This window comes from Solanum lycopersicum, chromosome 3, assembly GCF_036512215.1.
Source record: "Solanum lycopersicum chromosome 3, SLM_r2.1".
Taxonomy (NCBI): Eukaryota; Viridiplantae; Streptophyta; class Magnoliopsida; order Solanales; family Solanaceae; genus Solanum; species Solanum lycopersicum.
The window spans coordinates 59,572,753-59,597,893 of NC_090802.1; the positions used below are offsets into that span (position 1 = coordinate 59,572,753).

The 25,141-nt window shown below is 35.1% G+C and overlaps 4 protein-coding genes across 7 annotated transcripts; 3 read left to right on the plus strand and 1 right to left on the minus strand.

Annotated features, from left to right (window-relative positions):
• The first annotated feature begins 1,068 nt into the window (after positions 1-1,068).
• Positions 1,069-10,249, plus strand: LOC101265421 (DEAD-box ATP-dependent RNA helicase 20). 3 transcript variants are annotated; one of them, XM_004236207.5, is made up of 10 exons: positions 1,069-1,620; positions 1,747-2,399; positions 2,480-2,659; positions 2,754-2,915; positions 3,000-3,154; positions 4,249-4,341; positions 7,341-7,426; positions 7,507-7,733; positions 9,542-9,775; positions 9,889-10,249. In XM_004236207.5, exons 1-10 carry the CDS (start codon positions 1,559-1,561, stop codon positions 9,990-9,992), a joined length of 1,956 nt encoding a protein of 651 aa, XP_004236255.1. In that variant the 5' UTR covers positions 1,069-1,558; the 3' UTR covers positions 9,993-10,249. The 3 variants fall into 3 exon arrangements, 1 of the variants encoding a protein (XP_004236255.1); XR_740769.4 differs by having other exon boundaries at positions 1,395-1,620; positions 7,507-9,406; XR_011220221.1 differs by having other exon boundaries at positions 1,395-1,620; positions 7,507-8,508.
• Positions 10,250-10,865: 616 nt separating this feature from the next.
• Positions 10,866-11,605, plus strand: LOC101265118 (large ribosomal subunit protein uL15x). The gene has a single exon (XM_004236206.5). It carries the CDS (start codon positions 10,998-11,000, stop codon positions 11,442-11,444), a length of 447 nt encoding a protein of 148 aa, XP_004236254.1. The 5' UTR covers positions 10,866-10,997; the 3' UTR covers positions 11,445-11,605.
• Positions 11,606-16,790: 5,185 nt separating this feature from the next.
• On the plus strand, positions 16,791-18,907 carry LOC101264310 (uncharacterized). Its single transcript, XM_004236203.5, has one exon. It carries the CDS (start codon positions 16,791-16,793, stop codon positions 18,591-18,593), a length of 1,803 nt encoding a protein of 600 aa, XP_004236251.1. The 3' UTR covers positions 18,594-18,907.
• A 1,831-nt stretch (positions 18,908-20,738) lies between these two features.
• Positions 20,739-22,664, minus strand: LOC101264810 (transcription factor MYB86-like). Of its 2 annotated transcripts, XM_010320709.4 has the most exons (4): positions 22,042-22,590; positions 21,669-21,798; positions 21,296-21,582; positions 20,739-21,211 (listed from the first exon to the last, which is right to left on the minus strand). In XM_010320709.4, exons 1-4 carry the CDS (start codon positions 22,172-22,174, stop codon positions 20,868-20,870), a joined length of 894 nt encoding a protein of 297 aa, XP_010319011.1. In that variant the 5' UTR covers positions 22,175-22,590; the 3' UTR covers positions 20,739-20,867. The 2 variants fall into 2 exon arrangements, with proteins under 2 accessions (XP_010319011.1, XP_004236253.2); XM_004236205.5 differs by having other exon boundaries at positions 20,739-21,582; positions 22,042-22,664.
• Between the last annotated feature and the right edge of the window lie 2,477 nt (positions 22,665-25,141).

A 25,141-nucleotide genomic window follows, 5' to 3' on the forward strand; every position in this document is an offset into this window, starting at 1 on the left:
TATATATATATATATAGGTTTTGGCATAATTCGATTAAAATTGAAAAAATTGACTGAATCAACACCATCGTTTTACATTTTATGTCTTTTTTTTTGGGGGGTATATTGAGCCATTTTATATGAATCCCAAATTTCTTAATAAAACAGGGATCTCAGCTTAAAAAAAAAATTAAAAAAATGTTTGAAAGGAAAAAAGAATGTATATTCGATTACTAAAATTACAAATATCTCTACATTTTATATAGTTCAAATAGGTTGGCAATAGAATATTTAAGTATATAACAACACTAATATGATAGAATTTAGTTTTAACAATAATGTCGAAACTTCAAATTAATAGAAAATACAAAGCACGTATATAATAATATATGATTAGACTTTCTTGAATTTTCAAATCATCTAATAAAAATGACGATAACTCATTGTTATTTTATCATGTTCGTAAAATCTATGACAAGTAATTTTGTAATATTTCATCAAAACAACATATAAACATCTTTATTAATAAGAATAGATATTATTAAAAACAAATTTGAAAGTAAAGGAAGAAAAGAAACTCTAGGTAGATGTCAAACTTTTGCATCCTTATTGCATATTTAGCTCCACGTAATTTTATATTTATTTTAAAAATTTCACATTATCACATACATTGCTTATATGAAAAGGTGTTAAGTAATTTAATAAATACATAACTAATATATCATTTAAGATGGCAAGAGTTAATGCTATAACTTTAATTTTTATATTCATATGTATACATAAAAAGATAATTACTTAATAAGTTCACTTCAATGCATGTGTCCCTTTGTGCATAATTGATGAGCATTTTGGTAATTGAATTTTTAACTTTGATTTCTCACTTTTAATATTGTATAAATAGTGTTTATGTTTTGCTGAAAATACAACATGATTTTATTATTTAATTATGTTATAAACTTAATATATGTCACTATCAAAAATACAAAATATGTATTGTTCATTTTGGTCAAATAAACCTCAAGAATATGCCTTTTCGGTTATGCTAATATAAAGTGTGCTTTTCTTATAGATTGCTTTTGAAAATTAACCAACTTAAATATTCGTAAAAACTTTATTTCTATATTTTCTTCGTAACTTCACATAATATCCCAATTTTAGGATATTTGTCTCCATCCAAATACATGACTTATAATTTTGATTATCAAATACAAACAGTTTTAAAAATAAAAATGTTCTAAGAAAAAGTAGTGCAATTTGCAAATATGAAATATAATGTTTTTGAGATCAGTTTCTAAGTTTATGCTGTATTTGTTATAATATAATAATACTACTACAAAAGCAAAAAAATAATAATATTAGGACGATATACTACTAAAAAAAAATATTTACCGACTTCAATAGAAAATTCAAAAAATATGTTGTAGTAAAATATTACATTTGCGAAATTGAAGAGAAATACAAGGCTTTACACATAGCAAAGAGAGGAGGGAAACACGATACGATTGAAGGGGAAAATCCAGTTTTCTTTGCCTCCCTTTCAGCTTTCAAATCCGAAAAACCCTAATTCTCTCGTCCGACTATGAGCTACCCTAATTACGACTCCAGATACGGTGATTCAGGCTCCTATCGACAGCGACGAAGGTAAATGTTCTCTACAATTGTTGATTTTTACATACTAATATGTTTTCATTGATTACTCTCGGTTCGTAATATAGTTTAATGTTGTGATTGGTATTCATTTCTTGATTGTGTGTGTTTGGATTCTAGTGACCTAATGGGTCCGCAGCCTTCTATGTATCCACGGCCTATGCCCGGTGGAGGTGCCGCTAGCTATGGCCGTGGTGGGCCGCTTCCTTATGGAGGTCCTCAGGCAGGGGGTCCACCGCCTATGGATGGTGGTTCTAGAGGGGGTATGGGTGGATCTGGACGCGTTGGTGGTGGGTATCAACCTTTTGAAGGTGGGTTTGCAAGAGGGTCGGATATGGGCAGGTTTGGAGGTGGAGGAGTTGACAGAGTCGCTAATGGTGGTATGGGGGAACGGCCTGGGAGATTTGGTGCTGGGGCAAGCTACAGTGGAGGTAGGAGTGGTGGTGGTGGTGGGAGAGGAGGTAGGGGTTTTGATGGAGGCTACAGTGGCGGACGAGGAGGTGGAAGGTTTAGTTCAGATGGAGGACGTGGTAGTAGTGGCGGGAGAGGAGGTAGGCATGGGAGATCGCGAGATGATCTTGACAACCTTACTCTTCCAAAGCAAGACTTTGGAAATTTGGTACCTTTTGAGAAGAATTTTTATGTTGAAAATCATGCTGTGAGGGCAATGACGGATCAGGAGGTTGCTCATTATCGTGCACGGCGTGACATTACCATTGAAGGACAGGATGTCCCTAGGCCAATTCAGATGTTCCATGAGGCGAACTTTCCTGGTATTACTGCGCTAGAACTAAATGTATTGATTAATTTAGCTAAATCTGTTGAAATTTGTCTGATTGAATTGGTGTGATAGATTATTGCCTCGAGGTTATTTCAAGACTAGGATTTGTTGAGCCAACACCTATCCAATCACAAGGATGGCCAATGGCTCTAAAGGGCAGAGACTTAATTGGAATTGCTGAAACCGGTTCTGGAAAGACTTTGGCATATTTATTGCCTGCTTTGGTCCATGTCAGCGCACAGCCCCGGTTGGGTTAGTGTAACTTTCCTTTTTTTTTTAATTGCTTAGACAGACTGACTTGTTTTTATGACCGCCTCCTTATTGATTTCTCTCCCCTGAAATCCAGCACAAGGTGATGGTCCAATTGTGCTGGTATTAGCACCTACAAGAGAATTAGCTGTTCAGATTCAAGAAGAAGCTGTGAAATTTGGATCACGTGCCAACATAAGAAGCACTTGCATATATGGTGGTGCCCCAAAAGGACCTCAAATCCGTGACCTTAGAAGAGGTATTCATTTTGCTTGTTCATTAACTTGTTAGTATTAATTCCCTTTTTGCCAAACTTGTTTTATAACATGAAATTTCATGTCAGGAGTTGAAATTGTGATAGCAACCCCCGGTCGGTTAATAGATATGCTGGAAGCTCAACATACAAACCTGAAGCGGGTGACATATCTTGTATTGGACGAGGCTGATCGAATGCTGGATATGGGGTTTGAGCCTCAAATAAGGAAACTAATTTCCCAGGCATGCACAATCTGCTTTTTTCTGTTATATTTTAATTGATGAGAATCCGTAATTTAGCTCAATAATCATTTTGTGTCCTCATCTGTGTTGATACTTCATCATGTTTGTTCACTGTAGTGACAACTATTATATCTTTTGGGACCTGCTACAGTACAAATTTTCAACTTTCATTGTGTATCTTGCGAGCTACAGTTGGATGAGTGCATTGAGTGGAACTGTCTCTGACAGTTCAATATGAGTGTATTTTTGTCTGACTCGGTTGGCAGAGGTTTAGCATTTTTTCTGGGGTTGATATATTAACCTTTTGAGCCATTTTTTGAGCTGAAAATAGAATGTTTGCCAACTTCATATCGTTCCACAGTTAATTTTCTAGGACCATGAATAAAATGTGAGAGAAGGAAGTTATTTTGACTGATTTGCTTGCTTGGTTTTGCACCTTAAATGTGGAAATTTTGCTGATTTGCTTGATTTAGGGTGTTGAAATGTTTTAAAAGTTCAAAGGGGTAGTGAGATTCTGTTCTTTTGTTAAATGGGTTACGGAGACGCAACACTTTCATGTGACTTTTCTCTTCAAAGAGGTTTTAACAATATGTTTATCAATTCATTGTAGTTAAGGTATTTTAATGAGAGTAGTCAGCAGTTTACTTTGAACTTTGGTAAACAATGTGAGCTTTGACTTTTTGGATATTACCTTGTGATTGTGCTGGTCTCAGATGACTTCTGGTTCTTGTCATGTAACTTAATGCATGACTTGACTATATACGTCACAGGCTTCACATTCTAAGCTTCTGCATTTTCTCTGGCTATGTTTGAAAGACGGATATTGCGTATGTGTTGTTTCTTCCCACTTTATTAGACTGGGCACTAATTTGGTTTTGTTTTGTCTCAAATCCTCTCAACTGTATATGCTTTTTGTTCAAAATAGGTCGAAATCTTTCTTAATTTCATACAGATACTCATGTTGTGTTACCATACATTTGTCTTGCTGGTATTCTGTTTCGTTGTGTGTGTCTTTGAATTATTACATCATACTGGAAATTCCTCTGAGAGAAGCTCAAAATCTGAGGTTCATTTTTTTTTAAATGATGATACAGATTAGACCAGATAGACAAACCTTGTATTGGAGTGCCACTTGGCCCAGGGAGGTTGAAGCGCTGGCTAGGCAGTTTCTACGTAATCCCTATAAGGTAAGTAGTGAAGCCATTTTAATGCTTAATTCTATATTATGTTAACATATCAGTGCGTCACAAGTAGGGTGTTAAATGGTGGGTTGGGCTGGAATTGGGAGGTTTAACATGGGCTGATCTAATAAATGGGCCAGTTAATAACCCATCCACATTTACTTGAGCTAAAATGTAGGCTGAAATAGGTCAAAAACTGGATCGGGTCATGACTTCTTTAATTTGACCCACTTATATGTAACTAGTCATGTTGTCCCCTGGTTATAAGAGGACACAACTAGTCATGTTGTCCACTGACTCATTATGTTGTCCACTGATTCTTGCCTCTTTTGATTTTTTCCTTTAAGAGTCTTACTTTTAATTCTATCATCCTTGAGACTATTAGCATACTTGCCTGTTCTTGTTTGTGTGTTAGTAGTATTTCTGGTGTGTTTTGTGATCACCGTGTTTAGTTTATATTTGCTTTAGTGGTTCGGGTAAACAATGGTAAGTTAGGGTCTTCTTCATGTTCTGGGATGGGGGAGAGGGACAAATGAGGATCTTTCGACCCAACATGGACTCTTGTTGATGGATTTGGAGATCAAGGAGGAGCAGAGTAGGGTTGTGGATGACCATCCGAGGATTAAATGGAGTAGCTTGACTATGGTTAGTGCCCTAGAGATAAGGGAAGAAGTTTATGTCTACGAGGCTTGGGGGAGTACTGAGAATGCAGACAGTATGTGGGATGATACTGCAGCTGCATTAGGGAGACAACTAGTGAGGTGTTGGGTGTCTCAAGAAGCTGACCTAGTGGACATCGAGTGTACTAATGGTGGAATGGAGAAGTTCAAGGGAAGGTGGAGGCAAAGAAGGGGGATTATGCGAAGTTGGTGAAGAGTAAAAATGAGGAGAAGCAGATGAATAGGTAGAAGCATAAATTGGCTAGGAAGGAGGCTAAGTTAGCGGTTATGGTGGCAAAACAACAACTTTTGAGGTCTTATATGCAGAATTAATGGGCAAAGGTGGACTTTATCAAAAAATAAATTGAGGATGGCAAAGTACGGGTGGATGAGGTACTTATCAGAAGGATATGGTAGATATACTTTCATACACTCTTGAATGAAGGGAGGGACAAAAACAATGTGAGGGGGATTTGGAGCTCTTATGAAGGTGGCTAATTATGGCTATTGTAGGCGGATAAAGGTTAAAGAGGTTTAGGGTGTCATTTGCAGTGTATGTTGGGGTAGAATGGCTGATCCAGAGAAGATTCTGATGGATTTTTACAAGAGCATATATGGGGGTAGTATGGAGTGGCCAACTAAGTCGCTTGATGTTTCAAGACGACAAAGATGCCCGAAGCGTAATAATTAAGTATAATAGTTTCAGTGTACAAGGACAAGGGTGACATTCAGGATTGCAACAACTATAGGGGTAGTTGGTAAGTCATACTGTGAGGGCTTGGAAATGGGGTTGAGGTTTAGGAGGGGATCATGACTATTGCTAAGAACCATTTCGGCCTCATTGTTTGAGGCTAAACCCCCATATCCAACATTTGGTCAGGCTAGTCCAATATGTGACACACTCTTTTCAAGTTAGTATGTTGAGCTTCCAACATATCTTTTTGACTGACGGGGTTGCAATCACAATTTCAACTCCCGACATGAATTTTCATGTTTTAAAACCAGTTTGGCAAAAGAGTTTTAATACTAACAAGTTAATGAACAAGGAAACCAAATACCTCTTCTAAGATCAGGGATTTGAGGTCCTTTTGGGGCATCAACATAAATGCAAGTACTTCTTATGTTGGCAGGCTATCCAAATTTGAGAGCTTCTTCTTGAATCTGAACAACTAGTTCTCTTGTAGGTGTTAAAATACTAGCACGGTTGGACCATCACCTTGTGCTGGATGTTTGTGGGGTTGGGGGGGGGGGAGGATAAAAAAGGAGGCAGTAATAAAAACAAATAGGAAAAGAATCTACCAGGAGGTATAATGAAAAATCAGCAACTAGTAGAAATAATTCTACTGATCCTGATCTGGGGTAATCTTGAAGAACGGAGGAGCTTCATGTTGGATTTGCAAGTACCCAGACATTCTTGAACAGATAATGGAACCTGATCTTGAAGGTCACAGAGAAGAGAGACTAGAATTAACCAGACCTAGTCTTTAGAGGTGGCTGTAATGATGCCGGCGGGTGGTGGGTTACAGCGAATGGTGAGAAGGAGAGACGCTTTGTTAAAAGCTCCTGTTGCAGTTGGTCAGGATCTGGGTCAACATCGTTTTGGGTTCAGCCGGTGAACCAGATCTAGGGTTTCGGTAGCAGCCAAAAAGGATGAAGGATTGGAAAATTGAGAAAGTAGAGCGGCAGGCCAAGAATAGGAATAAGTTTACCCGTCATGTTCGAGACGGAAATGCGAGGATTTTGCCGTAGATGGAGGAGTCAGGGCAATATATTTGAGATCAATCAATATTTAGCCCAGTTATAGAGGGATGAAGGAAAAATATATAAGAAGTGTATAGATACACATATATATGCTAAGTTTTACCATTTCTAGGCATATTCATATTAAATATTAACTAATGAAGAGATTTGTAAATTTATTGAAATCTTAAATATACAGAATTGCCCGTATTAATAAAATGGTTAAGGTGCCACTAAATAGTTGCCATAAGGTAATTTACAATATTCATTTTGGAACGTCTAAAAATGAACGAGTGCCACATAAATTGAAACTAAGGGAGTAATGAACTTCAGTATTTGTAAGTTTCTGCATTGATCTGAGCATTTGTAAATAGTGTAACAGATTCTCTAACTCATGATTACGGTAGCAAAATCAGTAATTCATATTTTAAAATGGGTTATGATTAAACGTGTTAAAAGTTATAGCCCATTATTAAATTATCTTGTGCCCAACCCATAAAATTCTGGTTAGGTCACTAATTGGTTACATTTGACACTCCTAGTCACAATAAATCAGTGTTTTATATAGAGGGTTTGGAATAGGTTTAAATGTGCTTAACCTGTCAGGTCATCATTGGGTCTCCAGAATTGAAAGCAAATCAATCTATAAGGCAAGTCATTGAAGTTGTCACAGATTTAGAGAAATATAGCAGGTATGATCTAATAGCCACCAATATGTTACTCGATGGGTATCTGTACAAATTTATTGCTCATGGTTTTTTTGATTTCACAGGTTGATTGGGCTTTTGAAAGAAGTGATGGATGGAAGCCGAATTCTAATATTTGTGGAAACAAAAAAAGGATGTGATCAAGTCACCAGACAATTGAGAATGGATGGATGGCCAGCTTTATCTATCCATGGTGATAAAAGCCAGGATGAGAGGGATTGGGTCCTGGCTGATTTCAAAAGTGGAAGAAGTCCCATAATGATTGCCACTGATGTTGCTGCACGTGGTCTTGGTAGGACCAATCATGTTAAGGATTAGGATTTTTTTAGTCTGTCCATATAGGTCTTTCACAGTAGAGCTAACGAGTCTCCGGCTGCTGTCAACTTTCCTGAGTAAATAATCTGTGGTTTGGGACGAAAGCTAGGGGCACGTTAACCACAATAACAGTGTTTTTGCACTATGAGCAGGAGAGGTTATAGGATTTATGGATTAGAACCATTAGTTGAGTTTCAATAGAACTTCAGCAGGAGCTTACTTAAACATGTCACACTTAGGTCCTTTCTTTAATAGCCACCCATAAATGACCACACTGAGTTTTAACTGCAATTTTATAGGGTTTTGGTTTCAGCTGGTGTTTTGAGTTGTTTGAACACTTAACTGCACTTCTCAAATTGTCCAAACATTGTATCAGTTAATTAATAGAGATAAGATTAAAGGCAGAAATTTATAGTGATCTCTTTGAAATGGTATTATGTGACCAGCTCTTGAGTAACCTCTAAAAAAGGATGTTTAAATAGGATGAAACCGCTCTTACAGTGAGCACTATGTTGATGTAATAATGATAATTCTTTTTGGGTCTTTATTGGATCTTTTGTCATTAGAAAACGTGAGCTCGGGCATCTAATTTCAAATGTGGGGAGTACACCTTTTTAAGTTAGATATACTAGAGAATTAGAGTGCTGAAAGAATCAATTTTCAAGTTGGTGAATGCTGTAGCTTTTATATGGAGGTCGATCAGTTTCAGAAAACCCGAGATAAATCAAGAGTTGGTTACAAAAGGCTGCACGGTGAGTCCTATTCTCATTAGTGGACTTCGTTAATGCAGCCTTGGAAATTTGTCATACAAATTGCAAATGATGTTTAATGTCTACTAGCATAGCATCACACCAAGAACTTGTAGCTTGTTCTTTTGGTTATCTTATCCTCACAATCTAGAGAGAAATGAAGTCGCATGACTTCTTTTTTGACAAGTAAAATTCCCTGTACTTTCTTTTATATTAATAGGCTAAATGGAATACATGTTATTTATTTATTTAATTAATTGAAATCTATAGGAACTTGTGAGTATCACACTCATCACCCCATGCTAAGAGCGCACAAGAGAACTAACTATCTGGTTGTGTTTCTTTCCACATTAGAAAGTTGTTGGGTGGTTATATACTGTAAGGGACCGAGTATTGCACCACTCTGTCTAGCTGATTAGTGGAGCATTTGAACAATCAAGCTGAATGAGAATGGCCAGTTGCTCTATTCAACATTTAGGAAGTAGGATGGTGGGTGTAAAGGGAATTGCGAACTGCCTTTGTGAAGAATAGTCATAAGAAGGAAACTGGCAACTAGTATAGAATGTGACACTTGAAATTCTAGCTGCTTATGTCAATGAAGGTGTTAAAATTCATTGTGCAATTAGCGGAAGATGATAGGAGATGCTCTTCCTCCATGTGGTTGGAAGAATACTTGTGTTTGTTATACTTTAGGAATTTTAAGCCTAGGGAGGTGACTTCTTCTCCAATAGGGGTGTGTCTCACGTCATCTTGTCTAAGTAAGGTCGAGGTTAACGTTGCCCATCCATAGTTATGGAGCTGGTTGTCCTGACAGTCCGGTAGACTCATGCAAGATTATTGTGTCACTGGAATTGATTTTGCAAGTTCTGGTGGAGCTGCTCCTTATCCCTGCCAGGTTAAGGTGGGCACATTTATGTGAGGATGTGTTATCTTACATAATGATCACTTGGATATCAGTAGTGCAGGGATAAGGTTGCAAGTATCTACTCTTTCACCAGTTGGGTGTGACTTGTGTTCTTTTTTTCATTTGTTGCAGATGTTAAGGACATAAAGTGTGTTATCAACTATGATTTCCCTTCAAGTCTCGAGGATTATATTCATAGGATTGGCAGAACTGGACGTGCTGGCGCAACAGGGACTGCTTTTACATTTTTCACTCACGCAAATGCCAAGTTTACGAGAGAGCTTATCAAGATCCTGCAGCAGGCAGGACAAATTGTTCCCCCTCAACTTTCTGCATTAGCTAGGTCTAGTGGTCCTAGCACTGGAGGTTTGTGTTCCAATCCTCAACTTTTTATGTATCGTATGCAAGTAAATCCCAAATTGTGATATCATTATAAATATCAAGAATTGATTTATTTGGCTATTGCTTTCTTGCTGCAGGAAGCAATTTCAGGTCTAGAGGACGAGGTGGCTTTGGGAACCGGGGGGGACAGAGATCTGGGTCTAATGTAATTCCTATTGGCGGTTCAAGAAGGCCTTGGTAGTTACCGAGTCTAGTATAGGAAATGTATACTAGACATAATTTTGGGATTCTCTATGCTTTTTTGCAGCATATAGATTTTAGTTAAAACTCATCTCTTTCCTTTCTAGTCTTGGTGGAGTTGGTTCATTACATGGCCAGTTCTTAGGAATTTGGATATGCAGATGCAGATAACATAGTTTGTGCAGGAATAGAATATTATACTGTCTGGTGCTATATTTTACCCTTCTGAATTTAAATTCATTCTGTTGTTTTGAGTAACTTTTACATTGAGCATCAGTATGGTGATGCATTCGACTGTAGTAAGTAGAAACCTATTAACTCGTGTTATTTAGCTGTTCAGTTGACGTCTACTTGGCCAAATATTGCAGGAAATCTCGTATTGGTTAGTTTAAAGGTCATCTTTTTTTATATTTCATTCTTAAAGGCCAAAACCCTACTGCAAAATCGTTAACTACTTAAAGCTGGAGATTAACCAAATTAACATAAATGGAACACCTAGAAGAAGTGTCATTAAACTTCTGTGAGGATGTAACAGCTGTATTATTTAATTCGTTCATTTTTAATAGTCCAGATTAATAAATATATCTATCACTTTATATTTATTTTATCCTTATTATTATATACTATTTGTTTACAACGGTCAGATGAAGTGCTTATTCACAAAAAAAACCATTAGCAAATTAGTTGGAATACATAATAAATTAGTATAATAGTTAGTATATAATTCATGTAAGTTTATTAATGTTTGGCCAATAAGTGTAAATTTGGTCAAATTTTCATAAGGAAGACCAGAAATTCTGGAAAGACGCAAAGTTATAATTTTTTGTTTTATATCTATAAATGGATGCGAAAGCCCAATTTAGTTAACAGCTAACGGGAGGCCCAAGCCCAAAAAGCTTTTCCATCTATAAATATGTGAAACCCTAATTTCTCCACACTCCTCTAGGGTTTTTCACCTAGTTCCCCATTCCCCTCTCCCCTCTCCTCTTTTGCAGCCGACGGAGAAATGACTACCCGTTTCAAGAAGAACAGGAAGAAGAGAGGTCACGTCAGTGCCGGACATGGACGTATCGGTAAGCACAGGAAGCATCCTGGAGGTCGTGGTAATGCTGGAGGTATGCACCATCACCGTATCCTTTTCGATAAGTACCATCCTGGTTACTTCGGAAAGGTAGGTATGCGTTACTTTCACAAACTCCGCAACAAGTTCTATTGCCCTACCGTCAACATCGACAAGCTCTGGTCACTTGTACCTCAAGAGGTGAAGGACAAGGCTGCTGCTACCAAGGGTAGTGCTCCCGTGATCGATGTTACCCAGTATGGTTACTTCAAGGTATTGGGTAAGGGTGTTTTGCCGGAAAACCAAGCTGTGGTGGTGAAGGCTAAGCTTATTTCAAAGAATGCTGAGAAGAAGATTAAGGAGGGTGGTGGTGCCGTTGTGCTCACTGCTTAGGTTTGCTTTTCTTCGTAGTTTTTTCTTCTTTCATATTGCCGATCTCAACTTGTTTGGGATTAAGGCTTAGTTATCTTCAATTTTGTTTTTTTATTATTAAGGGATGTCTAAACTTGAGTATCACTGTCGTTTTTACTCTGAAATACATTCGGATTCTGATATTCTCTGTGCGTTTTGCTTGTTCGATTGAATGCTATCTTCCCTTGTGAGCATATACTTTGGCACATAATGCCCTATTTATTCGTTAATGTTAATGTCATTGTGTGGTTTTGTGCGTTTTGCGATGTTGTTTTGATCATTCCGAAGCACACATTGATTTGCTTTGGGTGATTTACTACTGTCTTTACATGTTCGTTGTTTTCTTTTGGATGCAGTGTCTATATTGCTATATCATTTTTTCTACAAGTGTGTTAGTTTTAGCAATTTGTGTATCAGTCTTTAACTTCGGCATTCCAATTAATGGAGAAGTGTGGATCTTGAATTCGTTTTTCTAGTTCAAGTTTTATCTTGGGTTATGATTTTGATCACTAAGTTTGGAAGAGGGTGCTTCCTAGTTATTGGTCAGTTAGGATTTGAGTCAAATTCTCATTGTTGGTTTAAACTTTGAACTGGTATCAATCCGTTACTGCACGACCATCAGCAGACATACCTTCTATCTTTGCAGGTTACAACCATTGGGGTTGTTTGTTTGGTATAGGGGAAGTATAGACTTTGTGATCCCATTGATAGGGATTCTCGTGGGCATAGTTATTCCACATTATATATGAGATAACCTCTCATCACTACAGTGTAAATAGTAGAATATAATCCTGGACCTCTTAGCAAACACATATATTTTATCCTCAATTATTATCCTCTATCCCTCTTATGGAACCCCTCCTAACTGTGTGTTATTGAAAGTCTTTGCTCTGATTTTCCATTTGGATTTGCTTTCAACACTTGCACAATTTCTGCTGTGATGTATTTTTTGTTATGGGATGATGATTTATGTTAGAGTGAGTAATGAATGACCTTGGCGATTAAAATTGTGCGTTTCACTCCAGATCCCAGTGTCTACGTTCTGTTCTTTGAAAGCAGCAGCATTTTTAGTAAGATATAAACGAGGATATGGTGAGTTGGGGTGCATTGCATTCTTGCTCAATCTTATGGGGTTTGTGTTCTTCCATCACCCTTCATGTGGAAAAAAGGGGCAACGGGAGTGTAGTCTTTCTGTTTCATGCCTTTAAAGGTCTCGTTCTGGAGTCATTATCTGCAATTTGTTTAGAAGTTCTCCGTTGTATAAATTGCACAAAGAATTGCATCAGGTGAAATAATGAAAATCTTATTATGAAATCTGCTTGCTGATTGAATTTTAGGCTCTTAGAATATTACAAATTCACTATTTTGAAGCACTACATTAGGGTTTATCCAGCGATCCTTCAACTATGATGTGGTGTATAGAAAATACGGGTTATAATTTCAATAGAAACAATGTGAAGATGTGTTGCAATGTGAAGTAGGACCTTGTAAAAGGATGATGTTCTTCCATGACAATGTATGAGGGGTCCTAAGTATGGTGTGCTTGTGCTGCTGATTATTTGGAAAAAATCAGTTGAATCATCAGGTGTGATAAAAGGGCCCTTTTTTTCTTGACTCGAAATCGAAATGGGAGCAGGTTTCAAAAAGGATCTTAGAGTGTCTAGGGTTGGGCCAGGAGGGTCTCTTAACGCTTTTTTTCTTCTTTCATCGGAGTTATTTCACAAAGACTTGCCGGGGTAAGGAAGAAGGGGGGAACAAGCGCACTTGGAGAGTGCAGTACAACGGAGAGTTGAGTGCTGCGTTCGGGAAGGATGAATCTCCCCTGAAAAGGAATCTATTGATTCTCTTTCAATTGGTTGGACCGTAGGTGCGATGATTTACTTCACGGGCCAGGTCTCTGATTCAAGTTCAGGATGGCTGTCTCTGGAGTTCTATTTGGGCCACTCTTGCATTTAGAAACCCAGTACTTAAATTGAGTAAAAAGGATGTTAGCTCCTGAAATTGGGCCAGTCTGTGGTCTTTGAGGCCCTAATCAAAATCTGATTATTGGTGAGAAAGAATAACAAGACCCCATGTATAGGAAAAAGTGACATTATTCTGACTTCTGTTCACAACTGCTAATGTTAGTCCTACAAGGAGGAATTCCAAATGAATTATGACATAAATACCCAAACATTCTCCTTTTATACCACATTTCATATCTGTTGGCTAGAACCCAACATACCAAATCTTAACAATAAATGCTTCTTTTTGAAACAATGGTGAATACAGTGTTAGGGAATTCTCTGTTCAAATACACCATATCCAACATTCATACATTGAACGTCTATAAAGAAAAAGGTAAATTTAGCAGGTTAACTTTATCGATGCATCTATGTGAAACATTCCTATATCTGCATTTGTGATACGCTGTGAACATTTTTACAGGTCAAGACCTCTCTACCAGTAATATTGACATTTGAACTAATTCCTTTACGGTCAACGTTTCCAGCTAACCCAATTTCTTCGTTATGTTATGGAATTGACGAAACTCGATGGTTTTTGACTTTTCGCTGCCATAGTGAATGTGATGTTTTAATAGAAAACATAATATTTTAATTATCTGATAAATAAATTCACATTTCAATTACAATAATTATGATAATTGAAAAGATATTGTGTGAAACTTACATTTAAATCACCATGAATAGGTCACGTAAAAAGCCAATTGAAAGTAACAAATCTTTTTGAAGTAATAGAATAGTTAAGCATCTAAGTGAATGATGACTTTTTTCAGGTTCTTTTTGAAGTAATAGATAGCATTGTTAAGCATCAGGCACGAAACTATATCTCATCTTTAAGTACTTGAAACATTTCATCTTCATACACATTTCAAAGGCATGGAAGATAGGAACACTATTTAAGTTAAGAAATCGAAGACTCCTTCATCCCCTGCCTTTCAATTTACTTTGTTTGTGTTTGATAAGTTGTCTCTTAAGGACATGAAAACTTGTAGTTGATCTATAATAGGTTGATCCTCATATTTCTTTATATGTAATTTGTTTGTAATATAAAAATAAATTTTCTTTACTAGAGATTTTGGGATTTTACTTGACATTGAAGATTAATTTGTTCTTTTTTTAAACAGAAAGGTCTTAAACTTCTAACACTATTTCTTTATTGTTTTCTTCTAACACTGTTTTCCCCTCTTTTATTATAGAACATGTCTCTTTTTAGATTAATTTATGATCCAATTTGTAATGTTCTTGGAATTCAAAATAGATTGATCCGAGGATTTATATAATGCAGTTTCAATTATGATATTCAGTGGTATTTTTTCTCTTTTCTCTATTAATCTTTATTTGTTCATTTCCCTCTTTTTACTTTATTTTTTCTTAGCTTGTTTTTCATTTTTGGAAAGGTGAAATTTCAACAATAAATATGATACACGGAACAATAAAATAGATTTTATCTTTAAAAATCAGACATGTTATTTTTCATAGCTATAATTTTTTTTATGCAATATTTTTATTCTCTTATTTTCACATATAGGCTTTTAGATTTTATAATTCATCATTTCTCTTATAAGTCTATTTCCTTCTCCTATTTAATTTTTGGGGGATTTTTTTTTCATGTTAATTATTCATGAAGATGAAGATTTTAGTTAGAGAACACATTTTAATCTTCCTATGTCTTAGATATTTTATTTCAAACTTTTATTATTTTCTCTTGAGTTTGAATTTATAGTTTCTTTCCTTCAGATTTTACGTACTCATCACAAACATGTTTATATTGTTATTATTGGTTCGTTTTTTTTAATTATTATTAATTTATTTTCTGTTTATTTAAAATTAAATTTGAAATAAAAAAGAGACTATTATTTTTATTATTATTTTATACGAATACAATAAAATATACTTATACGTAGACCTGTGGACTTATCACAAGTAACTGCATTCTCAAGGCAATCTTATCGTATTAACATTAAACTCCGATGTTCACGTGCTTTATAGAAGAATATATCATTTTTTTGCTACATATTTTAAGATATTTTTGTAATACGTCGAATATGTAGATTTATATTTCTAATAAATTTATCTCGTACCTTTGTTATTTCATTATTATTTTTCAATTAGGAATTCATCGACATATTCATACCCTTAGAGACTATATTCACTTAATTAGTTTCAGATATTTCTTGTTTGATACCAAACACGCCATCCTATTTTACAATTTTTGTTAATGAATAAAAAAAATAGGAACATAATATTGTTAATTTCAACATTTTCTATCTTATTACTCACTTTTAAACTAAATGAATAAATTATAATAATAGTAAAAAACAAACCTATTACTTACAAAAGTTCGTTGATATTACTCCATCATTTCAATGTAGGTTCCTATAATAAAAAGGTTCCCCAGCAGTCAGAAGCTTCAGGTCTGGGCATTTGACAAAATGTGCACAATTTTGCACCTTTCTCATGGAATTTTGCCAGGAAAGTTACCTTTTCGCTCTTAAAAATTAAAAATTAGAAGTTTCAACCATCTTGAGCTCTAGTATTATTATGTTATAGAATTGGAGTAACCACTGAAAAATTGAATTAAAAAACATATCCTTTTTTTCAATTTCTAGAAACAAAAAAGGCAAACAAATTTATAAAGAACTACACAGTCAAATCTCTTTTAAGATCATTGTTAAGTACGTTCATGAATAGTTAGGGGAAGAGTCCTTTTTTTTTTTCTGAAGTAAACTAGACGGAACTTATTAAAATTCCTATCATATTTGTAAAATTAGAGAGGAAAAAGTTGAAGCTCAATGTTTGGTCATGTGAATACGACTACACAAGTGGCATCACGGGTTCAGTTGTCAATTCCCAATTTGCCACGACTCCTCTAATTACGAACAAAGTATTAGAAAACGTAACGTTTATCAATGCATAATAGTATTCTAAAAACATATTTGATTTTTGAAATTAAAATTATTAAAATATTTAATTAATTACTCGAGCAAGTCTCACTTATAATTTCGCCTCATTCTTCTCTATCACAAATTGGTCTATCACTTCATTACCACACGAATTTGCTCTAAAAAATAACATATGATAGTAGCCATTGACTCATGTGGAATTATGATTCATCCAACTGTTTAATATAGACTATAGTTTTATGTTAGTACTACCAAATCAATTAAATAAATGTTGTAATTAAAGTGTTTTTAAAGAATACAAGTAGCATTATTTTTCTTTTTAAGTAGAAGGAAGTTATGTCAGCTTGTCTTGAACACTATATATTAAAAAATTGCTGCTATTACATTCTCTTACCCAAATTTTGAACACCTTTACCAAATTAATGGCGGAAGAAGAGAAATCAGTGCAAGAAGAGCTTTCACTTCCGATTCTACTAGCTGACAGAGTAATCAAATCTGCTCAAGAAGCCGAATCCTCAAAAGTAGAATGCGCCGAGCTCGCACGCCACGCTACTCAGCTCACCCAGTTTCTCCGATCAACGGTTCGGCTCACCAGTTCTTCACAATCCCAGTCACTGTACGACCGGCCTATCCGCCGGATAACTTCTGAAGTCACCAAAACTCTTGAACGGGCACTTACCCTTGTACGCAAGTGCCGTCACAAGCCTAATCTACTCCGTCATGTTCTTGCGATTACTTCCACCACTGATTTCCGGAAAGTTTCTGTTCTTCTAGAAAATTCCATCGCCGATGTGACGTGGCTGTTATCTATCTTCGACCCGGAAGCTGGCCCGACACTTTCCCTTCCTCCTATTGCTAGTAACGACCCGATTATGGCTTGGGTTTGGTCTTATATTGCTACTATTCAAATGGGTAGCCTTCAGCACCGAATTGATGCTGCTCTGGCATTAGCTACCTTAGCTAGTGATAATGACCGGAACAAGAAAATGATTGTGGAAGAGAACGGAATTCCGCCTTTATTGAAGTTATTGAAGGAGAGCAGCTCATCAGAAGCACAAATTGCTGCGGCTACTGCTTTGTACAACTTGGCTGATGATGCGGAAAGAGTGAGGGCAATAGCAAATGATCTTGGTGTTCAAATTATTGTCAAGGTGCTTGCGGAATCGCCCATGAGAGTTCAAATTCATGTGGCTAATTTGGTCTCCAGGATGGCTGATTTGGACTTGTATGCCCAGGAAGAATTTGGGAGGGAAAATATAACGAGGCCATTGGTGATTCATCTAGGAATGGATGTAGTTCTGGATGAACCCAAAGACGCTCCGCCCCGTAAGACTCCTAGTTTGCATTCTTTAGTTCAAATAAATAAGGAGATGGCCAGGAATAATTATAGTGTACATTCTAATTCTATGGATGGGAGTAGTAGAGGCGGGCATTACGGTAATAAGAAGGAGAAAGATAGGGAATTGGAGCCCCCTGAGGTGAAAGCTAAGCTTAAGGTAAGTTGCGCGATGGCGTTGTGGAAATTGGCTAAAGGTAGTTTGATGAATAGCAGGAAGATCACTGAGACTAAAGCTTTGCTTTGTCTGGCAAAGATTATTGAGAAGGAGAAGGGGGAATTGCAGATTAATTGTCTGATGACAGTGATGGAATTGGCTGCAGTGGCAGAGTCTAATGCTGAACTTAGACGAGTGGCGTTCAAGCCTACTTCACCTGCTGGAAAAGCGGTTATTGATCAGCTATTGAGGGTGATAAATGAGGAGACTGATGCTCCATTGGTGATTCCGGCTATTAAGGCAATTGGGTCGTTGGCTAGGACATTTCCTGCAAAGGACACGAGAATCGTGAAGCATTTAGTTGGTAAACTTGGGCATAGAAATACTGATGTTGCTGTGGAAGCATGTATTGCTTTGGGGAAATTTGCATGTCCGGAAAATTTTAACTGTGTGGAGCACTCGAAGGCAATTGTTGAATTTGATGGAGTGCCAAAGCTGATGAATTTGCTGAGGTATGACCGAGGGCAAGTGCACGAGCTTCAACTGCTCTGCTACCTTGCTTTGCACGTTGGTAATAGTAAGGCCCTTGAGCAAGCAAAAGCCCTGAGCATCCTTGAGGGTGCTGCTCGTCATGTAATTGCTCAGCGTCCTGATTTAAGGGAGTTGTTTGCCAAGGCGATCCACCATCTTACTCTTTATCAAATTGGAGGTCATATGCATAGACAGGCTTAATGCTTCATTGTTCGCATTCCTATCCAATCAGAATGGCCTTAGCACTTCTTGCTTCTGAAATAATCAGGTTTGAAGCACTGTCCTGACAAAGTCTTACATTGTATTCCTGTTGAATTTTCAGCTTCAAACCTTGTTCTCTGAAACTGTTGTGGAAGCTACATTTTAGGTACGGGTTCAGATGAATCTAGTAGCTTTTGCTTGGACTGTATTTGTATCAGTAAATTGATAAAATATGTATAAATATTTAGTTGAGAATCCAGTAACCAAAATAAGTTATGGGCTCGGTGGCAAGTTCAAAACCCATAAACTTCAAATTCTGGCTCCGTCTTTGTGTGCATTAATTGTGCATATTAGAGTCTGTTAAACCTAATAACTAGGTTAACTGACTGATTATGCTATTAGCCAAAATCTTGGTTCGTGTTGCTCCCAAACCAATGTTAGTCACTCTCCCACAGCTATGTGATGGAGATGCATCATGCCAACTACTATATGTATTTCATTATATGTAGCATCCAGGCAATGCAAACTGATTTCAAAAACAGAGCGAGTCTTCTGTAAAGCATCTAATGGAGTTCCCTCCTATGGATACTTAAGGAGGCTTAATATCGTCACTCTGTTGCTTATCTTATTATTTCCAGGCCAAATATATCATAAAATGATGTTCGTTGCCATAAGCTTTCTTCTAACTTGTCTTATTTGTGTTTGGTAAGCAAGTTTAAGATGATGTAACAAAGGACAATTCCATTGTAAGCGTTACAACATTTAGATTGAACATTCTGCAGCTTGATTTAGTATGTGTATAAATCAACATTTGTTTCTCTGAAAGTTATTTTTCCTTGCTACTCTTCTGCTTGACCTTTTGCATATCCTTGGAAGATGCATAGTGCTTTTATTGGTTGGCTTGGGAGTTGGGGGGTATTGCAGTTCTCCAGTTTACATTTAGTCGGGAAATGACGAACTCCTGCTGAAAACTTAATAATATGATAACAATTGTAGTTGACAATCAATATCGTAAATGTATAATTTAAACTTCATCTGTCTAGCTTGTTGTGAACCATTCTTCGGAAAACAAATGGTAAAGATAGGCTGCTTCATAGATCTTCTCCTTTAGTTGCATTGTTGCAGAGAGAACGTTGCTTCAATTCTATGTCAAATTGGAATATTTGTGGGTGAAGTACAAGCTATTTATGCTACATTAATGTTTTTCTTATGTTTTATTTCTTCTAAGAGAAGATTGAATATGTTATAAACCCTATCCCTATCAACTTTGGTCAACTACTATTGGAAGCCCGAAAATAGTTTTAAGTTTTTCTCACAGTCCGTGTAAATAATTTTTACTCTAGCAGGTCATCCATATGATATCCTATATGTTGAAATCTTGAAAATAGCATAAGTTACCCGTTACAACAAGTAAAAGATGATGTGATGGTATAAAAATTGTTTACCCTAACGGTGTATATTACTTTGAAATTGATCAATGTATAATTAATGTACTTCACAATTTCATTTCTGGTTCAGCTATTGTTCTTTTATTGGCAGGCTGTTTTGAACACTTCTATAGTAAACTCTATCCAATAATCTTTTTTAAAAAATCGTTTTGCTCGTGTCTAATAATACTTAATTAATTGTTGCTATTACCTTAAACTAATAGGGCCAGTGTTTCCCCCCTGTTATTTAAACTATCTTTAATTAGCAGCCAGCTGCATCCTCCTCAGCTTTTCTCTTCCTTCTCCTCCTCCATGTTGTCACAACCGCAATGTAACAGTGATGTGCCCCTTTTTTTGTTTCTTGTTTTATATCCTACAATTGTGGGTACGAAGAAGATAGGGGTAGAGGTTGTTTCTGATAGACCTTTGACTTGAGAATAAGGTTTTCGAAACTACTAAATACCAATACTGTGAAACGGAGAGGACGAGGCCAGCTAGCCCCCTCTCTCTTCTCAGTCCTTAAAGCTAAAGTAAATACTATTAACTTCAAACACATATTTTTTTCAACTACAGTTCCACATGTCTTAAAGAATGGACTCTGAATTTGAATTGTACTAATAAGGACACTACTTGGAATTTGAAAGTAGAAAACAGGATTGAAGCAATAATGTCCACACAAAACAAGACCCTAAAACATTAAGAAAAAGAGCCCAGCGTATGTTTATAACACCTTTGTATATTTATTATGTACATAGAAAAGAAGAAAACAGGAAACCAAGAATTGGTAGAGGAGGAACACAATAAACAAATCGAATTTACAGTTTAAATTTGCTTGAAAACATGTAGATTAGCCCCACTTAAATTCTTCAGTTAAGGAACTCAATGGATAATTACTCATGAAATCTCCAGAAGTAGTGTTACCATATAGCTGATCTCTTTCTTGGCTTGGACTTGACTTTGATTCTTCATTCTTGATTCCAATATAAGGATACTGAAACAGAGATTCCATTTTGTTCTCAATATCCCATGACAAGGCTTCACTGTTTTCCGACATCCCGTTTATCTGAATCCCAGCAGTGTTTTGATTGCTACACATATTTGAACTGTTACTTGAACTCATTCTTGAAGTTGAACTGCTACCAAAATCAGTTTCTGTCATCTGTACATGTTCTAACTTTGTTACACTTGATCCTGAGCAAAACACATAATTTTGATTGTTCTCGAATTCGCCCTGATGATCATGGTATTGAGCTAATACTTGTGAATTATACTCACGTGGATTCGTATTGGATTGGAAATCATGAACAAACAGAAGATCAAAGACTTGTTTGCTGTCTGTAAATTGTCCATTGCCCATTTCATTAAGATGTGGTGGTATCTGCAACATTGAGGTTTTATTTGTACAATTTTCTTCATCTTTGATTATTTGATTCTCCTTTAGTGGCTTGTGGGTATTTGGATCAATCCCCTGCTTCATTAACTTCTTCTTCAAACTCGAATTCCAGAAATTCTTTATCTCGTTATCCGTTCTCCCAGGTAATTGTGCAGCAATTTGTGCCCATCTACCAAATAAATAAAATTATTAGTTAACTACTTAAACAACCAAATCAGAATTACTAATGAAGTTCTGTTTTGTACTATAAAGTACCTGTTTCCAAGAACTTGATGAAGACTAATTATCTTATCTTCTTCATCTTGTGAGAACATTCCTCTTTTTAGATCAGGCCTCAAGTAATTTATCCATCTCAATCTGCAACTTTTCCCACATCTTTGCAGCCCTGCAACATTTCACACCATTAGTAAAAAAAAAAAAAGTACTAATAACCCCTTGCCGGCCGACTTAGGGCGGAGTCAGAATTTTAACTTTATGAATTTTAAATCGTAAAACAACTACTTTTCAAGTATTAATAATAATAGGATTCTAAATTTGATACTTATATATATTTAATGAGTTTCTTAATACACTGTTCGAGCAAAAGCTACTGGTTTCGAATCAACGGTAAAAACATTATATAAATTACCTGCTAATTTAGGGACTGAACTCCATGAGCCAATACCAAAATTGGTGATATAATTGCTTAATTTTTCATCTTCTTCAGGTGACCACAATCCTTTCCTTAGCTTCTGCTTCACACTACAAGAATGGCGCCCCATTAAATTTCTGCTCCAAAAGCTTTCAACAGGGACTCTCTCTGTGTGTGTGTCGTATAAGCTTAGATGATATAATTTACTTTATAAAATTGGGATATTATAAAGTCATCAATATGAATTCTAGAGATGAATGAAAATATGTAAAAGATAATAATTTCAAGAATTCTTGAGAAAAATCATACTTAAGACCTCAAGCTAAGAGAGAGGAGAGGAGAGAGAGAAAAAGAAAGAATAAGAAGATAGGTGAGGCAAATCAAGTGGTTTTTAAGCAAATTTGGTGCTGCTGATTGAATGTTAAGTTATCGCTTCTATATTCTAAAAAAAAATTAAAAATTGCAGATTAATGAAATTCTTAGATAAATTATTTATACATATTTGGTGGTTGTTAAGAGTAAGAAGACGATTACGTGTAGTTTAATAATCGCAATTATACTGTATGATTGAGTTTATGGAGTGTTACTCATTTGCATAATACTAATCATTTTTTCTTGACAGACAATCGTACAGACAGATGTTGAATATTAATAGGTGGCTAATGGGACCCATTCATTTCAATTTTTTTTGTTTTATTAATAATCACGAGTTTAATTTTGTAATTAGCTAGTATTAGCCTATATCTAATCTTGTTACCTCAAATTAAGCATCAGAATTAATTGAACTCTTTTTTTTTTCTGGTTTTGTTTGTTACTCGTCATTGTCTTTAAAAAAAAAAGAGAACAGTTTATATTTACCATTATGTCAAAACAACTAAACAAATTTAAACATTTCAAACGGTATATTTTTGTTTAGTATATCCAATTAAAAATTTTAAAAAATCAAAACAACCAAATTAATTTAATTCTTCGATTTTGATTTTTCTTTTTTTGGAACATACTATTGTTATATGTACGATTGATAACGGTAAATTATCCATAATAATAGGACCATTTTTTCGATATCCATAAAAGATACGTAGTATTACTTTGTAAATAAGAAGAAAAAAAACAAGTGAACTTGTGAGAAGTTTTCTTTGGCATTTTATTTATATATTTTGGGTGAAATTGTATTGTAAAAGAAATAATTTAATAGTTCGACCGACACAAAGATTTGAGGAAAGTATGGGGTCCAATATAAAATTTGACTTTTAAGAAAACACTCATAAATGTCACATTTTCTTGGTGTATAAAAAAGTCTGTGAAAATTACGTACCATCAATTTATTTGGAAATGTTCCAATCGTGTTGCTTTTGCATGCTATGTCATTCTCCACCCTATTATTTTCAAACATACGTAGTATTTGTGGTCGAGTTATATGTATTTTTTTATTCTTAACAAGAAATTTTGATTGAAGTTTTAACTATGATGTATTATTAATAAGGAATAACTTATTATTAATATGAAATTGTGTGACATAAATTTGGATTAATCGAATCTCAAAATAGAAAAATAGGAAAGTAAAATAAAAAATGAAAACTTTGAAATACGCAGTTTGTATATACGTATACCTCAAGAGATTAAATTGTCATTTTCGAAAGATTTTTCTATATTTTAATGAGACATTAATAAGCAAGTGGTATTTTACATAATTTCTTTGTGTGTCCAAAATTGTCAATTACTTATTTTTTGAAACATTGAAACATAAATTGCTTTCACGTCCAACTGTCAACTGTGTACATTTTATGGAACAGCTTCACTAAAATTATACGTCAAAATAGTTTCTAACATTATTGTTGTGGCCCTGCCTTTGAAAGTAAATACTACTTCTTTTATTGGGTTTGTGGGTGATCGTCAAACTATTTTATTCTTAATCGCAAATTTGAGGTTCGAATTTTAATGTGAAGAAAATTATGCTGGCAATACCATTTCAGAATGAGAAATATAATGTGCGATTCAAATTTAATTGAAGTTTAATGTGAACTCTAAACACGATACTATTTTTATTATTATTATTTTTTATTTACATACTTTGAAAATTTTAGTAGAATATTTTACCCTTTTCACCATGTTTTCTCGATCTCCTCACTATTTATATACTATTATATGTAAGCTCCATCAATGACGTAGTTGCTCTTAAATTATGTAATTGACATAAAGGGTAAATGGAACAAATTAAAGTTTACAATTTGATTTATAAAAACGAACAATATTTATAACAACATTTTATAAAAGAATTATAAATATTTTGAGACGAAGAGAATGTGATCGTATAAAATTACTATAAATAGGAAGTCTATTCATATTATCTTGGCGAAATACTTATGCTTCTAGATCCACTTACAGTATTAAATTAATATTTGTAGTCATTTTTTAATCCATATTAATTGCAATGCATACATTCAATTTCATGAAATTGTATTATCGTTTAGTACTTGTGTTATTTTAGTTCAGACCTGGCATATAATAAACTTTTAATTAATCAATATTTATTAATTAATTATATTCATGTCAGACAAAAGAATATCATTCTGTATGTTTCGTTTCGGTGTACTGAATGTGGTTTCTCCCATGACCTTAATAAAAAATGAACATGTTTTTTTTACATCAAAGAAAAGAGAGAATTTATTAGGTATAAAATAGAAAAAGATAACATGTTTACTTTACCTAAAGATGAAAACGTTCATAAATTTTGCCTCATTGTCGCTAGCTCGATTTTGACTTTGAATAAAGTAATAAGCACCATTCTAATTTTTTTTAAAGACAAACCAATTTTTTTATTTCAAGGAACCTTTTTCTTTTTCACACAACTTTTGGTTATATATAGGATCGTCTATGATTATGGTTAAAATTTAGTTAATCTTTACCTTTACCTGGCATAACATAGTCACACTTTTTCTTAATTGAATTACTTTGTTCTTGTAATATTAATTCTAGTATTGCTTAATTTCTTAATTGAATTCACATTAATTTTTCTGTAGGTTATTTATGTATTAATATGTGTCAGTGTCTACCGAGACACGTATATTCTCCAAAATTTATTTCTTTAAAAAAAAAT